Source organism: Somniosus microcephalus, chromosome 13 (assembly GCF_052327205.1).
Source record: "Somniosus microcephalus isolate GS21.2 chromosome 13, FLI_Smic_1.0, whole genome shotgun sequence".
In the NCBI taxonomy this organism is placed as follows: Eukaryota; Metazoa; Chordata; class Chondrichthyes; order Squaliformes; family Somniosidae; genus Somniosus; species Somniosus microcephalus.
In genome coordinates this window covers 57378518-57396895 of record NC_140999.1, presented here as the reverse complement: position 1 = coordinate 57396895, position 18378 = coordinate 57378518, and the positions used below count along the sequence as shown (strand labels likewise).

Sequence of the window (18378 nt, the reverse complement as noted above, 5' to 3'; positions counted from 1 at the left end):
AGCTCTTTCAAAGAGCTGACACAGGCACAACTGGCTGAATGGCCTCCTTCTGTGCTGTATGATTCTTTAAGTGTGAGCAAGATATTAACAGCAGTGGGCATCACAGCTAAGCCCAATCTTGGTCTCACCCAATGACCCATATGCAAATTTTCCAGCAGGAATCACAACACAGTTACATAGAATTTACAGCACAGAAACGGGCCATTCGGGCCAACTGTTGTGTGCTGGCTCTACAGTAATCCTACCATTCATAGTATTTCCCCCTTAGTCAGTTGCAATCAAATTGCTGATTGTTTATTACAACATGCAACAGAATTCACCGATGTGACATATACAGGAAAAGTGGCAAATGTCACCACAGCAAGCAAAGCTTGATCCTGTGTCAGCATCCTAAATGCACCCAAAGGAGCAATTTTATTTCTGTTAGCTGCACCATGATTGCAGCATTAAAATTATGGACAATTTAAGAACATTTATTTATTACAGTAATGGTTAGACATGATCACACAACAAATTGAACATTTTCCTTCCACCTCTGGGACCTGCACGGGTTTGAATCAAATCCGGATGAGATGAAAGTCTCCACGCTCTCCATCAGTTGTCGCGATCCAATGTGAAACAGTTCTGACCATTTTTAATCAAGTTCCTATAGGCCACATGTCAACATCACTAAACCGCCCATAAATTGACACTTCCGATCAGAGGAGTTGGAGAAGGTTTGTTGGGCAAAATGTAAAGGATATGGTATGCATTAGACTGAAGAGTTTTACTCTACACCTGGCTATGCCATTTTAACCTACAAACACCTGATGCAAAAAGCACCAAAACACTTAACCCCCCTACCCCAGCATCCTTCACTTTTTCATACTATAATATATAAAAAATATAAAATAATCTGTCTGCTATATATAAACTAGTAACCCTGTGATTTCATCCCGATTCTCTGCATTCTCAGCATCCTCCCCATGTAGTACAGATAATGAGGTAGGTAATCGGAAAGAACAGTAGCTCACCTGCACTGGGACTGAATTGCTTTGCCCATTGGTAGCAGCCAGGTTTTAAAATTGAAGTCATTCTATATAAATGGCAAAACCCTGTCTGTGATTCATTAGCCCAGATAAAAGATACTTCATCATCTCTAGTTTGTACAAAGGGATAAAATATGTCATGTACCTGAGAGAGAAAGAAAAGGACATTAATTAGCATGGTTCTATCGAGTAAGCATGGTGCAACCATCCTGGTAGTAAGAGAAAACATGGAATCAGAAAAAGTCATTAATCCCCATCACCACCACCCCCCCACCACCACCAATTCTCATACTGTGTACAAATATCTCATTGCAGATTCTACTCACCTATTTAATCACCTGAAAGTTCTGTACACGCACTCCGATTCGCAAATTTCCAGAATATTCATTCACCCATCCCCACATCTCCACTATTCGACCCTAGCCTGCTGCTCTCAAAAGGGCAACACCCTACTTATCCAGCTGCTCTTTGACAACTTTTGCCTAGAGTCCTTCGACATACCCAGAGCGAGTGTGTGTGTGTGCACGCGCGCGTGTATATTTATTGTGGCTAAGCGATTTTTAAACCTGAAGCCTCCAGTTCTGCCTCACAGTTTGGGTTAAATAGCCTCCTTATTTTGTGTTATCTATGCCTCTTATTTAACAGACTTGGATCATAATTGCCCTCAATCTTTTTTATCCAATGGAAATAAGTTCAGCTCTTCGAATCCCTCCTCCAACTGCTTGGTGCTTTTCTCTGAACCTTAGCTAATGCACTGACCCTTTGAGGTACAATCCCCAAAATGTGCACAATATTCCAAAATGTAGCATCAATAACATATAGACTGTAGGAAAAACTTGTTTCAAGTGAATCAAATTACCTTGATCTGACTGCTTGTATTTAATCGCATTGTTGTTAACAGTTGACTGGAAACTTCAGTGAATTGTCAGTAATTAGACCAAAACACTTTTCCATCCTTGCTAATGAGAACCCTTTTATCGTGCATATGTTCCAATTCTAAAAAAAAATTTTTAGCATTCAAAACCTGTCTGTTCCTTACATCATCCATTTAATTGGTTTAGATCTCTCCATGCTACTTATTGGCCTCTCATTTTTCACCTGGCCACACACCTTCATCGGCAAATTTTATAACAATCGAGAATTATTCTTCATATGAAGAGTGTGAACAGTCCAGGATCCAAAACAGATCACTAAGGAACCTGACTAGTCACTAACCCAAGCTCGTCTCTCTTCCCCACCCCCTCTCACCACCACCAAATCATTATCCTCCTCTGCCTCCTGTTACTAAGCCACTTTTCAATCCAGTTAACCGGTTCCCATTGATTTTGAGACCAATAGGCACAATGTGCGCTAAAATCAACCCAACATTTTCACTTATCCTTCTCCTACCCTACCTACCAAGACACTAAACAGCTCTCTATCAAGAGTAGCCCAACAAAGAACTGAAGAATCTATCCGAGAAGCTGCAGTGAACTCGAGAAGCAGTTTGGGAATTGAAACCTGCAACCATCTGGCAGCCAGTCTATTGCCTGCGCAACCAGATCATTCCAAAATGCAGGCCAAATTTTGGTTAAACATTTATACCGGGTAGTGCAGTGGGTTAGATGTGGGCCTTTCACTTTGGTGACCAGAGTTCAAATCCAATACAAACTAATAGAATGAAAGTCCCTAGTGTCCATTAGCTGTTGTGTACCACATAAAATGAGTCTGGCAGTATAAATCCAGTTCCTAGTTGGCATGGACCAGGATAGGAGAAAAGTTACAGATACTAATTGGCTTGGTGTCAAAAGTGGAAGACTTGTAACAGAAAGTGTCCCACTCCCTAGCACGAACACTCCCCATGTTGAGAAAAGTAAAATTTCCCAAAGATAAAAAAGTGTTCTTCAATGACTGTTCTGTACTTACATTTATCCATATATCAGTTACTTCTTCATAAATAATGTGTGGATGAACATTTTCTGGCACAGCCTCTACAAACTTAATCCGTTCGTTTTCATCCTTAGTTACAGGAATAAATAGTGATGTTGGGATCAAAACTAAATGGAGTCTCTGTTGAGGTCGATCTAGTAACACTGCCCAGGCACTGTGGGGAAAAGAGAGAAAAGTTATTCACTACTGTAATTAGTGTTCTCCAATGTGGGTCTCTCTGGAACAAGTATCTTTTGCCAGGTTAGAGGCAACAGACTTTAGTTCTAAAGGCAGTTCCACTCTTCCTGTCGAGAAGGTGATTTACATGTTCTGTTCTCTCCAAACACCAGTCTTTGTGGGCTCCAATGGAGACCTCATTGCTTAAGAATTCAAGCATAAGACTGTGGGAGACTCGGGTCCATGTTTATTTCCCTTCTTCAGGGGCCCCTAATCTGACTGCAGACTCTCAGAGCCACACTTTCATGAGGAAACAATGCCATCAGTTTCTGCGGGTTGGCTCCTTTTTACTTTGTGCGGGGGAAGTGTAGAGCTGTGCTGGCTGCACTCCTCGGGTATAAGAGCTCCTTCGAGCTCTTCTCTTGAAAAGATGCTAATGGAGTACTGGGCTTAAAGGACTCAAACTATTCAGGGGATTTAGATAAAAATCAACTGGTCTTCTAATAGTCAACCTCGAGGTTTGTACAGTTTGTTACCCTGATGAAGCTATATTATAAACAGAATACAACAAAATCCAGTGATAGAGTTTCTCTGAACTTCTGTACTCAGTGACCCAGCGTTGGGCATCAATACAAAATTTGCACATGATGTTTTCTACCTATTTTTCCGATTTCTAACTTACTCAATACAACAGTTGGACTTATACGACAAGATAGATATACAGGAAACTTTGGTTTATCCGGAGGTTGTATGGCCGGAAACTTTGCTCTAACGGCAGAAATCAGCAGCCGTTTTAGTTCGTTTTTTTTTCTTCTCCTAGCATTGTTAACAGGCAGGCTCTGGAAAGCGTCTTTGGAGCTTCGCAACAGCTTCAGAGACGCTTCAAGGTACGGGCCGAGTGTTTACGAACTGTTGCTGAGCAACAGTGTTTGTTGTCAAATACGGAGATTTTCATCTCCGTATGCTTCAACGTTGACTTTGCATGTCCGGCACTTTTGATAGATCGGCAACACGCCGGTCCCGTCGGTGCCGGATATCAGAACTTTTCCTGTACAAAGTACTGTGCACATATATTTATAGATTAGAAAATATCACCGCTGGAAGAGACCATAAATCCATCGTCCCACTGTCCTAGTGGTTATATCTGATAACGTGTTGCTCTCCAAGATGCTTGTTCAATTTTACCACGGAGATTGAAGCTCCTTGCTTCTACACTCTCTTGGTAAGCTGTTCTAAAATGAACCATTCAATCTAAAAAGTAACCTTTCTTAAAAATTACCTGATTCTACCTCTTATCTTATGTTCTCGTTCTGTTGTCTCAAGCATATATATATTTTATATTATATTAATTATATATTTTATATATTATATTAATTATAAAATATATATATATATATATATATATATATATATATTTATTTATAGATTTATATTTATCGATATATATCTATATCTATATATATATATAATATATAGCCATGACTGACCCTCTACAATCAGACAAAGAATTGGATAAAAAAGCTAGCCCAAACCTGTAAAGCAATATTAGGCCAGGGAGACAGTGGAGGTGGATAGTTCTTGCAAATTCAAGAGAAATGTGAATAATATTGGTGGCAAGGGTTGGCGAGAAGTTGAGGGGTATGAAAGACTGAATATAGTGGTATTTTTGAATTTTGGGAGTACGTAGATGTATTGCAATGGTCTCTTCCTGTCCTATAGGTGCTCAGGCAAACTTATCAAACATTCAATTTTATTACTTAATGGCTGTTTTTCTTTTAAAGAAAATATGCTCAACGTCAACTACGTGGTAACCCACAAGGAAGGAAACGTACAAATTTCCATCTTTTGTCCATCCAGCACGTGCTATGTACTCAATGCCGGGAAAAAGAATCTCAAATGGCTGAACCAGCTCTTTGTCTTGTGCACTCAGGATCTACCAAAGGAAAAAAACATTCGAGTTAGGATTAGCACTGTACGGTGTTGTGTTGTATAAACATAGTGCAGTGTATAAAACACGCGAGAACCACGCCACCTGAGCGTTCTTCCATCACATACCGCCAATGCGTTTGGGGGGGGGGGGGGGGGGGGGGGGGGAAGGAATCAGTTTGTTTTACAAATTTTTATAGTATTGGCATCACGATCAACCATTATTAAAGGATCATATAATTTTATAGCTTAAAAGGAGGCCATTTAATCCCATTATTCTGCCTTTTCTTCACAGTTTTTAAAAAGAGAAGTGGATAAATATTTTTAAAAAGGCACGGAGTTCTGCTTCCAGCACCGTTTCTGGTAGGGCATTCGATTTTTGGAAAAAATTATATTGATGTTAAATTCAAACTCAGACTTTGCCCGGTGGAAATAGTTTCCCCCTCCCATTTACCTTATCAAAACTCCTCAATTTTTGAGCACCCCTAACAGATCTCCTCTTAGTCTTTTATGTTCTAGTGAGAACAATCTGTTTCTTTATTCCCTTTTCATAACTAAAGCCTCTTATCTCAAATATCTTAGTAAATCTCTTCTGCACCCTCTCTACAGCCTTGGGGTATCCTTCCTAAACTAGGGTATCCAATACTGGACAATATTCTAACTGTGACCAAACCAATGATCTAAATAGGTTCAGCATTACTTCTTAGTTTTCACACACTATACCATTATTCATAACATCTAGAATTCCATACACTTTTCTTTTTCAAAAAAAAGTTTCATCAACTTGCCTCTCACTAAGATTTATGCATCTCAATCCCAAGTGTTTCTGCTCTTCCACTCCTTTTAAAGTTTTACCATTTAGTATGTTTCTTCTCCATATTCTTTCTCCAAAAATCTATCCGAGGAATACCAAAGTCTGCGGGAGTATGGACAGTGTGACATTTTGTTTTAAGTCAAAAAACCAACAAGGTTCACTGCCTTTAGGAGAAAATGGGGGGAAAAACATTTCTACGATTGACGATAATCTGAACCTCTCAACATGAATAAATGTTTCTCATCGCTCCTAAGCATCCAATACTTCACATTTAAAGTAATACTCACCGTCCCATGGCTGTCTGCTCTGAATTCAGATAATTTAAGTGTTATCTTGGGATTCTTACTCCCTGTAAGAGATATTAAAGAGTTACAATGTTGGCTCCGCAACAGAAAAGTCCTAATGGAATTTAAAACCCTCCTGCCGCTGTGTAATTTCAACCATTGGGTTACCAATGCTTTCAAGAGACTTGTTCAACGCCACTCCCCAGCAGCACTTACAAATTTCCCCAAATGCATTAAAAGTCACTTTTTGTAAATAACGCACCTCTCAAAAACAGCAGCTCATTTTCAACAGGGACGATCAGAAATTGCAGATAGAAGCCATTCTACACAAAGTAGTAAGTAATAAAGTACCAGCTGCAGCTTCTGCCACTAATTAGTGTCATACCCTATACAAATTGGACAACAGATACCATCTTAACTGATAAAGTAAAATAAATGTAATTAATGGCACTCTTGAAAGATTAATTTTCAGAATACAACATTGTTAAATTTTGAACATCTACTTTAGAGCCAAACAGTTGAGCAAAGATGAGTTTTCAATGTTGTTTGGATGCAATGTTCAAGGAAAATTTTGTAGACAATTAAAAGCAATTCTCTTCCCTGATAAAACTATGCGAAACAATGATCTTTATGGAAGCATAACAAAATTAGATCTAAACAACTTAAGTACTAAAATACTGCATATAGAATATGAACTACTACACATTTTAAATTAAATATATCTAAATTGGTGTAACATAAGTGTATCATGGCTCTTATCGCATGATGTACTATCACTGAGCACCACCATCATCACTTATACCCGTCCTCTAGTGTAATAGAAAGACTTGCACTGCCTTCACAGAATCCATTACCCAGGGCAACAATGATGGACTCCATGAGCCTCACCAATCACTCAAGTACATCCTGCATATATACTTTTAGTTATAAAGAGTTGCAGGCTGCAGCATAATGTCAAAGTGTCACTGAGCTGACAGCAGCACTATAAGCACTCTCTTATAGCCAAGTCACACTGGTATTCTATGAAGAGCACAGCAGGTTCAAAATGTTAGGCATCTCTTCTGGGAGGGATATATAGCTCCAGATTTCAGAGACCACAACTCTAAACCTGCAAGTCAAGTTCATATGGGAGGAATATTAATACAACTTCCACATAATTTCAAACAATTCCCTAATTTAAGAAACAGCTGATTTAAAAAAATATCTGTGCCGTGTATAAACAATAAAGCTTTCGTATTGATCGTTATTCTCTTACTAAAGCCAGAATTTCACAGATCATGGGCTCTATTTCTAACCTGTTCTTGGGTATCTGTAGGCGTCAGCTTTCCTCTCTTCCAGTGCGGGGGAGGGTACATGAATGATCTCCACCTCTGACTCATCCACTTCCTCGTACAAAAGATAATAAGTCCTCGCACCATCCGGACCTGCAGGCAAGACAAAAATGCTTTCATACAAGTCAAGGTGGTGATGCTGAATGTTGTACCTGGCCTTGGTGAGCTGGAGTACTGTGCTCAGTCCTAAAGAAAGACATTGCATTTATAAAGCGCCTTTCATTTCCTCAGGACGTCACAAAGTGCTTTACAGCCAACTATGCACTTTTGAAGTGCAGTCGCTGTTGTAATGCAAGAAATGCAGCAGCCAATTTGCACACAGCAAGGTCCCACAAACAGCAATGAGATAATAACCAGGTAATCTGTTTGTGAGGTTGGCTGAGGGATAAATATTGACCAAGGGAGAACTCCCCTGCTCTTCTTCGAAAGAGCCATGGGATCTTTTACATCCACCTGAGGGGGCAGACGGGACCTCAGTTTAACGTCTCATCCCAGTGTTACAGGGAAAAAAGGCAGACTTATTAAAGGAAGTCTAGAATGGGGCTGCGAGGTTTGAGTACAGGAACAAGGATGTCTTGCTGCAGTTGTACAGGGCCTTGGTGAGACCACACCTTGAGTATTGTGCGCAGTTTTGGTCGCCTTATCTGAGGAAGGATGTTCTTGCCATGGAGGGAATGCAGCGAAGATTCACCAGGCTGATACCTGGGATGGCAGGAATGACGTACGAGGAGAGATTGGGTCGATTGGGCTTACACTCGCTGGAGTTTAGATGAATGAGAGGGGATCTCATTGAAACTTATAAAATTCTGACAGGACTGGACAGACTAGATGCAGGAAGGATGTTCCCGATGGTCGGGGACTCCAGAACCAGGGGTCATAGTCTAAGGATAGAAATGAGGAGGAATTTCTTCACCCAGAGAGTGGTGAACCTGTGGAATTCTCTACCACAGAAGGCAGTAGAGGCCAATTCATTAAATATATTCAAGAAGGAGTTGGATATATTTCTTAAGGCTAAAGGGATCAAGGGGTATGGGGAGAAAGCAGGGACAGGGTACTGAGTTTGGATGATCAGCCATGATCGCATTGAATGGCGGAGCAGGCTCGAGGGGTCGAATGGCCTACTCCTGCTCCTATCTTCTATGTTTCTATGAACCATGAGGTTTGAGTTGTGAGGAAAGAACGTCTACCCTGGGAGTTTAATCTCAGACAAGGAGGTTGATGGGGGACTTGATAGGTCTTTAAGACTTTCATTTATGGAGAAGTTGGATCCGTAACAGTTTTTGTCAGATGCATGATTCAAGGACTAGGAGACATAGCTTAAAGGAAAAGAAATTTAGTCGACATTTCTTAACAGGATGATTTAACGGTGGAGCATATTACCACTGGGGTGGGGGTGGGAAGGAGTGTGTGGAAGGTGGTAGAACCGAAAGGGATGACAGGTTTAACAAAGGGACCAGATGAATTCTTGTTAGTAAAGGGATTACAGGACTTAGTTCCAGAATCAGGTGAGGAACCTGATGGGAGGTTTGAAAGGTAAACTACATAGACCAATGGTTATCGGCCCAAGGCATTACTATGTAAAGCTTCAGTTATATCCCCAACTTCTCAGGACCTGTTTGCAGATTACACATTTGTACATATTCACGAACTGCCCTACAGACAATAACTCCAAACTACACAAAGACATCTGAGTTTTGAGATGGCGCTGTAGTGCAGTCTCTAACAATTTCAATGTAGAATAGGAGACCACAACTGATCAGTTCTCTATTCCATTTCTCAGCCTCCTAAATAGTTTAACCTCAACGTGCTATCAGATATGCTAATCATTTGATGACAGTTGATAACCTGCTCCAGAAGTGACTAACTGTGTCCGATACCCACAGGGCTTCAGATCGAGCTTGCGAACTGGTCATTCTGAAATTTTTATTTGGTTTGGAAATGAACATTTTAAAACAAAACCACCTTCTTTTGGGAACTTTACTTCCAAACTCCAATGACCTTAAAACCGACATGCGCAACTAATGAACCACTCTGTAGCCCTAATCACTTTGATGGGATCTTTGTAGAATATCTCAAAAATTGTTCAATATATGCTCTGAAACATAACCATGTTTTAGGTGTTGTTTCAGGCTATGGTCATCCAAACTTGTATATTAGTATTTAAAGCACATAGGATGAAACAAGCAACTCCTACAGAAATTACTGCAATCATATTGGGCATTAAAAACAGGGCTGGCTGTCTATCCGCTGACTGGAAGCTCTAAGGAAGATCATTGTGGTTGTTGGAGGCCAAACATCTCAGCCCCAGGATATTGCTGCAGGAGTTCCTCAGGGCAGTGTCTAGGCCCAAACATCTTCAGCTGTGTCATCAATGACCTTCCCATCATTAGGTCAGAAGTGGGGATGCTTGCTGATGATGGAAGTGTTCAGTTCCATTCGCAATTCCTATGATAGTGAAGCAGTCCGTGCCCACATGCAACAAGACCTGGACAACATCCAGGCTTGGGCTGAAGCGTCAAGTAACTTTCACGTCACACAAGTGTCAGGCAATCATCATCTCCAACAAGAGAGTCTAATCACTTCCCCAAAATATTCAATGGCATTACCATCGTCGAATCCCCACCAACAACATCCTGGGGGGTCACCATTGACCAGAAACTTAACTGGACTAGCCACATAAATACTGTGGCTACAAGGGGTCAGAGGCTGGGTATTTTGAGGCAAGTGACTCACCTTCTGACGCCCGAAAGCCTTTCCACCACCTACAATGCACAAGTCAGGAGTGTGATTAAATACTCTCTATTTGCTTGGATGAGTGCAGCTCCAAGGAAACTCAAGCTCAACATCATCCAGGACCAAGCAGTCCGCTTGATTGGCACCCCATCCACCAGCTTAAACATTCACTCCTTCCACCACCGGCATACCGTGGCTGCAGTGTGTACCAACTACAAGATGCAATGCAGCAACTCACTAAGGCTTCTTCGGCAGCACCTCTCAAACTTACGGCCTCTACCATCTAGAAGAACAAGAGCAGCAAGTGCATGGGGACACCACCACCTCCAAGTTCCCCTCCAAATCACACACCAGCCAGACTTGGAAACACATCACCATTCCTTCATCGTCACTGGGTCAAAATCCTGGAACTCCCTACCCAACAGCACAGTGGAAGTGCCTTTACCACACAGATTGCAGCAGTTCAAGTCGTCTGCTTACCACCACCTTCTCAAGGACAATTAGGGATGGGTAATAAATGCTGGCCTTGCCAGTGATGTCCCTATCTCGTGAATGAATAATATATACTTTGTAAATACATTTCTAGTAGCTTCTAGCCCAATGAGGAAGGAAGCAGTGCTAGATTTAGTTCTGGGGAATGAAGTAGGGCAAGTGGAGTGTGTTGCAGTGGGAGAACATTACACTACTTTAGACTGAATTCAAAGTCAGGTGAATCAACAATGCGCTAACCTGCTGAAGGCAATATGACTTTGAATTGGTATACAGACTGGGGCCAGATGAGCAGTTTGATTGAAATACTACACTGTTCAAGAGCAACAATCATTAGGAGACTTCCACCTCTTATAAATTTGAAGCCAAGAAACCATTGCAAAAATATTTAGTCCACACTGAGCTTAATCTTTCATTGACTGCAAGAATGCAGAGTACTGCTGCCAAGGTCATACCTTCAGTTCCTGTAGGGCACCACCAGTAACCCGTAAACCGGTCAAATTCTTCCTGTATTACAAAAGTTGCTACTCCTGCAGACTTGGGATCTTCTATTACATTAGGCAAACCTGGAAAAGAGAACATATTGGTCACACTATATTCTCCTGTGCACCTCAGCATAAAGGAACATTAAGGCAAATGTACAGCATGTTTCTCAGTCGAAGTTCTACATCAATGTGGGCCACATCTTAACCATGGACAGTTAAATTGGACCAAAGCCAGACTGAGTCACCCTCCACCAGTCAGTGCAATTCAAAAAATAATTCATTATTTGAAGCACTACGCGAGGACTCATTTTAAGACGCTATGCAAGTTTTAAGTATTATATGGATCAGTCTAAAGGTTCTAGGATATGGCTGTAAATTCAGCTTCTACAATAGATTTAATTTGACTCGAGGCTCTCCAGGCAGCTGAGTCAGTAAATGCACTTTATATTGTTGCTGATCCAACAGACCAGGCTTAATCCCTGGTCGATTTGGATTCAGCTTGGTTCAGTTAGTAACATATTTGCTTCTTTTGAGTGAGAAGGTAGCGGGTTTGAGTCCCATACTATGACTTCAACAAGTCTAGACTGATACTCAAATACTATTGAGGGACTGAGTGCAGCATTATCTGAGGTGTTATCCTTTGCCTGGCTTTTGAGGTGGGAATTGAAGGAATCTGAAGGCACTGTATCTGAATGCACGAAGCATTCGTAATAAGGTAGATGAATTAACAGTGCAAATAGATGTAAACGGATACGATATAATTGCGATTACAGAGACATGGCTGCAGGGTGACCAAGGCTGGGAGCTGAATATCCAAGGATATTCGATATTTAGGAAGGACAGGCAAAAAGGAAAAGGAGGCGGGGTGGCATTGTTAGTAAAGGGTGAAATCAGAGCAATAGTGAGAAAGGATATTGGCTCAGAAAATCAAGATGTAGAATCAGTCTGCGTGGAGCTAAGAAGTGTCAATTGCGAAGAGGATGTGAAGAGGCTCCAAGGGGATCTCGACAGGCTCAGTGAGTGGGCGAGAACATGGCAGATGGAATATAATGTGAATAAACGTGAAGTTATCACTTTGGTAGAAAAAACAGAAAAGCAGAGTATTTCCTAAATGGTGAAAGATTGGGGAATGCAGATGCTCAAAGGGACCTGGGTGTCCTTGTACATGAGTCACTGAAAGTGAATGTGCAAGTGCAGCAAGCCATTAGAAAGGGAAATGGTATGCTGGCCTTCATTACAAGAAGATTTGAGTAAAGAAATCTTACTCCAATTATATAGGGCCTTGGTGAGACCACAGCTGGAGTACTGTGTACAATTTTGGTCTCCTTACCTAAGGAAGGATATACTTGCCATAGATGAAGTGCAACAAAGATTCACGAGATTGACTCCTGGGATGGCGGGACTGTCGTATGAGAAGAGATTGAGTAAACTAGGCTGGTATTCTCTTGAATTCGGAAGAATGAGAGGGGATCTCATTGAATAATACAAAATTATTACAGGGCTTGATAGGATGGATGCTGGGAGAATGTTTCCCTTGGCTGGGGAGTCTAGAACCAGGGGCCACAGCCTCAGGGTAAAGGGTAGGCCATTCAGGACTGAGATGAAAATAAATTTCTTCACAGAGGGTGGTGAATCTTTGGAATTCTCTACCCCAGAGGGCTGTGTATGCTCAGTCAATGGGTATATTCAAAGCAGAAGCCGATAGATTTATGACTAGTAAGGGTATCAAGGGATATGGCGATAGGGCCGGTGAATAAACAGAATGGCAGAGTATTTCCTAAATGGTGAAATTGAGGCAGAAGATCAGCCATGATCTCGTTGAATGGCAGAGCAGACTCGAAGGGCCGAATGGCCTACTCCTGCTCCTATTTCTTATGTTCTTATGCACCATGAGGCAGAAAACATTGGTGGAAGTTGTCTATAGGCCTCCAAACAGTAGTGGTAATGTAGGGGGTGGCATCAAACAGGAAATTAGAGATTCATGTAACAAGGGTACTTCAGCAATCATGGGTGATTTTAATCTACATATATACTGGCCAAACCAAATTAGCAATAATACTGTGGAGGATGAATTCCTGGAGTGTGTACGAGATGGTTTTTGAGACCAGTACGTTGAGGAGCCAACTAGGGAACAGGCTATCCTAGATTGGGTATTGTGCAATGAGAAGGGGTTAATTAATAATCTTGTTGTGCAGGGTCCTTTAGGGAAGAGTGACCATAACATGATAGAATTCTTCATTAAGATGGAAAAAGTGAAGAAGTCCAATCCAAAACTAGGGTCCTAAATCTAAACAAAGGAAACTACGATGGTGTGAGGAGTGAGATGGCTATGATAGATTGGGGAGCTTCATTAAAAGGCATGACGGTGGATAGGAAATGGCTAACATTTAAGGAACAAATGCATGAATTGCAAGTTATACATTCCTTTCTAGCGCAAAAACACAAAAGGAAAAGTGGCCCAACCATGGCTAACAAAAGAAATTAAGGATAGTATTAGATCCAAAGAGTCATATAAAGTTGCCAGAAAAAGTAGCAAGCCTGAGGATTGGAAGCAGTTTAGAGTTCAGCAAAAAAGGACCAAAAGATTGATTAAGAGGGGAAAAAGAGAGTAAACTTGCAAGGAACATAAAAGCAGACGGTGAAAGCTTCTACAAGTATGTAAAAAGAAAAAGATTAGTGAAGACAAATGTAGATCCCTTACAGTCAGAAACAGGAGAATTTATAATGGGGAACAAGGAAATGGCAGAGCAATTAAACAAATACTTTGGTTCTGTCTTCACGGAAGAGGACACAAATAACTTCCCAGAAATGCAAGGGAACCAAGGGTCTAGTGAGAAGGATGAATTAAAGGAAATTAGTATTAGTAAAAAAAAGTGCTGGAGAAATTAATGGGACTGAAAACTGATAAATCCCCAGGGCCTGATAATCTGCATCCCAGAGTACTAAAAGAGGTAGCCATGGAAATAGTAGATGCATTGGTTGTCATCTTCCAAAATTCTATAGATTATGGAACAGTTCCTGCAGATTGGAGGGTGGCAAATGTAACCCCATTATTTAAAAAAGGGAGAGAGAAAACCAGGAACTGCAGACCGATTAGCCTAACATCAGTAATAGGGAAAATGTTAAAGAGTCCATTATAAAGGATGTGATAACAGGACACTTAGAAAATATCAACGGGATTAGAAAAAGTCAACATGGATTTATGAAAGGGAAATCATGTTTGACAAACCTACTGGAGTTTTTTGAGGATGTAACTGGTAGAATAGATATGGGAGAACCAGTGGATTTGGATTTTCAGAAGGCCTTTGACAAAGTCCCACATAAGAGGTTAGTGTGCAAAATTAAAGCACATGGGATTGGGGGTAATATACTGGCATGGATTGAAAATTGGTTAACAGACAAGAAACAGAGAGTAGGAATAAATGTTTTTTTTCAGGGTGGCAGGCGGTGACTAGTGGGGTACCGCAGGGATCAGTGCTTGGGCCCCAGCTATTCACAATATATATCAATGATTTGGATGAGGGAACCAAATGTAATATTTCCAAGTTTGATGACGACACGAAACTAGGTGGGATTGTGAGTTGTGAGGAGGATGCAAAGAGGCTTCAAGGCGATTTAGACAAGTTGAGTGAGTGGGCAAATACATGGCAGATGCAGTATAACATGGATAAATGTCAAGTTATCCACTTCGGCAGGAAAAGCAGAGTATTATTTAAATGGTGATAGATTGAGAAATGTTGATGTACAAAGGGATCTGGGTGTCCTTGTACACCAGTCACTGAAAGCAAACATGCAGGTGCAGCAAGCAGTTAGGAAGGCAAATGGCATGTCGGCCTTCATTGCAAGAGGATTTGAGTACAGGAGCAAGAATGTCTTACTCCAGTTATGCAGGGTCTTAGTGAGACCACACCTGGAGTACTGTGTGCAGTTTTGGTCTCCTTACCTAAGAAAGGATATACTTGCTATAGAGGGAGTGCAGCGAAGGTTCACCAGACTGATTTCTGGGATGGCAGGACTGTCGTATGAGGAGAGATTGGGTCGACTAGGCCCGTATTCACTAGAGTTAAGAATGAGAGGGGATCTCATTGAAACGTATAAAATTCTGACAGGGCAAGACAGACTGGATGTTTCCCCTGGCTGAGGGGTCTAAAACAAGGGGTCAGTCTCAGGATATGGGGTAGGACATTTAGGACTGAGATGAGAAATTTCTTCACTCAGAGGGTGGTGAACCTGTGGAATTCTCTACCACAGAAGGCTGTGGAGGCCAAGTCACTGAATATATTTAAGGAGATAGATGGATTTCTAGACACAAAAGGCATCAAGGGGTATGGGTAGAGAGCAGGAATATGGTATTGAGATAGAGGATCAGCCATGATCATATTGAATGGCCTACTCCTGCTCCTATTTTTCTATGTTTCTAAGGTCCAATGGCTCTGTTTTCCAGTATCTTGGCTAAAATGTCTCAAATAATATACTAACAGATTAATTGGCTATTCATTCTTGTGGGATGCTGCTTGTGCAGAATGGCTACATAGCAGCAGTAACTGCCCTTCAAAGTAATTAATTGTGCAAAGAGCTTTGATATCTTAAAGGCCATGTAGATACAATGTTGGGAATTCAGGAGAAACTTCTTTACCCAGAGAGTGGTTAGAATGCAGAACTCGCTACCACAAGGAGTAGTTGAGGTGACTAGCATTGATACATTTAAGGGGAAGCTAGATAAACACGAGGAAGAAATACAGGAAACTTTGGTTTATCCGGAGGTTGTATGTCCGGAAACCTCGATCTAACAGCAGAAATCAGCAGCCGTTTTGGTTAGGTTTTTCTTCTTCTAGCATTTTAACAGTCAGGCTCTGGAAAGCGTCTCTGTAGCTTAGCAACAGCTTCAGAGACGCTTCCAAGGTATGGGCCGAGTGTTTACAAGCTGTTGCTAAGCAACAGTGTTTGTTGTCAAGATACGGAGATGAAAACTTCCGTATCCTTCAACATTAGCGCTGGTCTATCCGGAAGTTTTGATAGATCGGCAGCAGCTCGGTCCCGTCGGTGCCGGATATCGCGAAGTTTCCTGTAGAAGGATGTGTTGATGGAGTTAAACGAAGTAGGGTGGGAGGAGGCTCATGCAGAGCAGAAACATCAGCATGGACCTGTTGGGCCAAATGGCCTGTTTCTTTGCTGTAAATACTATGTAATATCTTAGCTACAATAGCAGTGGTGATCTTATAGTTGACCTCCATATCCATTAAATAGATAGGGCTCCAGATCTTGACCACCTACAGGCAAGTTTGTTAATGAGGAAACGATCAGCAAACTGATAGCAGTTCCAACATCCCGCCCCTCCCCCACAGTCTTATAGCTTGCCAACATGGACTAGGGTCATGTTTGAATGGACTAGGGTCATGTTTGAAGAATGTTCAATTTAATATATCTTACTGGTTAGCCTCCACCCATAGAATACTCCAACCTCAAACAGGGAAGAAAAGAAAACATGGGGCAAATAATTCTCAACAGTGCACTTTCCCCCAACTCCAACTAGCCACTGCCCTCAAAGCTGGTTTGAAACTGGTTCCAACATAAATAGAATTAGAGTTGTGTGAAACAGCTTCACTGGAATCTCCACTTAATCTTCTGCCCAGCACTTGGTTTAAAGTAAAACCAGCTGCTGCAAAAAACTGCCTTGCAATGTTATGGGGTGAACTGTACAGCTCCTGGGACCAAAGCTGGTCTTGCAAAACCATTCCCTGAAGTAGATCTACAACATTAATGTACTATAGCAGACTCTTACTATCCAATGGTAAATTGCCTTACCTTTATGGCAAAATGTTAATCGCTTCTCCTCTCCGGATCCAATGTTTGATATCCACAAGTCATTGTTATTTATAAATGAGATGAAGGAGGGGTCTCCAGGACATATCTTGGGATCCATCCGAGGACCTGAACAATTTGTCTTAATCTCTACTGGCTTCATTGGCGATATCTGTAAAAGAGGAGACACCCAGCTGGTAAAGAAAAAGGAACAGATGGCATTCGTGGTGGCAAAGCACCATGGTGCTGGCCACAGGTTAGATGTAGGTAATACAAACCTAACTGTAAGCAAAACACACAAAATATCAAATACTTTAGGGCTACATATAGGTCCATTCCACTTCGTCAGAGAAACTACCCATGTTGAGATTTCATGGTGCATAATCTTTGTTCCACCCCAACTTTCTCCATCCCTCTCAAAAGGTACGAACCATCTCTATCTCTGTAATCTCCTTCAGCTCCACAACTCCGAGATATCTGCGCTCCTCTAATTCTGCTCTTGGGCATCCCTGATTATAATCGCTCAACCATTGGTGGCCGTGCCTTCTGTTGCCTAGGCCCTAAGCTCTGGAATTCCCTACCTAAACCTCTCCACCTCGCTGCCTCCCTTTCCTCCTTTAAGACGCTCCTTAAAACCTACCTCTTTGACCAAGCTTTTGGTTACCTGCCCTAATTTATCCTTATACGGCTCGGTGTCAAATTTTTTGCCTTACAATACTCCTGTGCAGCGCCTTGGGACGTTTTACTACGTTAAAGGCACTATATAAATACAAGTTGTTGTTGCTGCTGGTCATTCTTCACGTTTGAACCTAAACAGTGAGTGCTGGCAGCATATTCAGTCCCATCCCACACTGTTCAGCAGGGTTTACTGGATAGCAAAGAGGAGCTGTTACTTCCTCTCCTAAACCCAGGCACCTTAAGACCTATTGTAGCACCCCTACTGCTGCACTGGCTCAGGTCAGTTAAGATCAGGGACCTTCCTTCCCAATAAGTTTCAGTATCAAAACTAAACATTATTTTTCCCATCCAAGACAGCAGGGAAGGTGATCTTAGTTTTGAAATAATTGTTGCATTGACAAACCAAGATATAGCTATTCTCAATCGTGCTCCCCACTCTCCTTGGGAGAACTTCATTTTAAACAGACAGGCTCACCAGAGTGCTGTTAACTGGAACTAAAGCCCAACTTTTGAAAGCACAGTATTCAGCCAGAGTGGAACCCTGAACTCACTCATGGCAAATGACTAAAACCTAATACTTGGATGCATTAAGGGTCCATCAAATAACCTTTTAAGAATACACTCTTGCATACTAAATCTCCCCTTTTATATACACACTAGCTGGGGAGCCCCGCGTTGCGAGGGCAATTTTGGGGCGCGAGGGCAATTTTGGGGCGTTTGGTC

At 41.6% G+C, this 18378-nt stretch overlaps 1 protein-coding gene across 6 annotated transcripts in view; it reads right to left on the bottom strand.

Moving 5' to 3' along the window:
• The window catches only part of dpp9 (dipeptidyl-peptidase 9), a 116494-nt gene that overhangs the window by 30836 nt on the left and 67280 nt on the right, over positions 1–18378 (bottom strand). For all 6 annotated transcript variants that reach the window (XM_086004931.1, XM_086004933.1, XM_086004934.1 and 3 more), the window contains 7 exons: positions 16981–17149; positions 11146–11256; positions 7433–7561; positions 6141–6202; positions 4946–5046; positions 2934–3111; positions 1014–1173 (listed from right to left, as the gene is read on the bottom strand). In XM_086004931.1, the coding sequence (XP_085861057.1) occupies positions 1014–1173; positions 2934–3111; positions 4946–5046; positions 6141–6202; positions 7433–7561; positions 11146–11256; positions 16981–17149 (910 nt within the window). The remainder of the gene's footprint in view (positions 1–1013; positions 1174–2933; positions 3112–4945; positions 5047–6140; positions 6203–7432; positions 7562–11145; positions 11257–16980; positions 17150–18378) is intronic.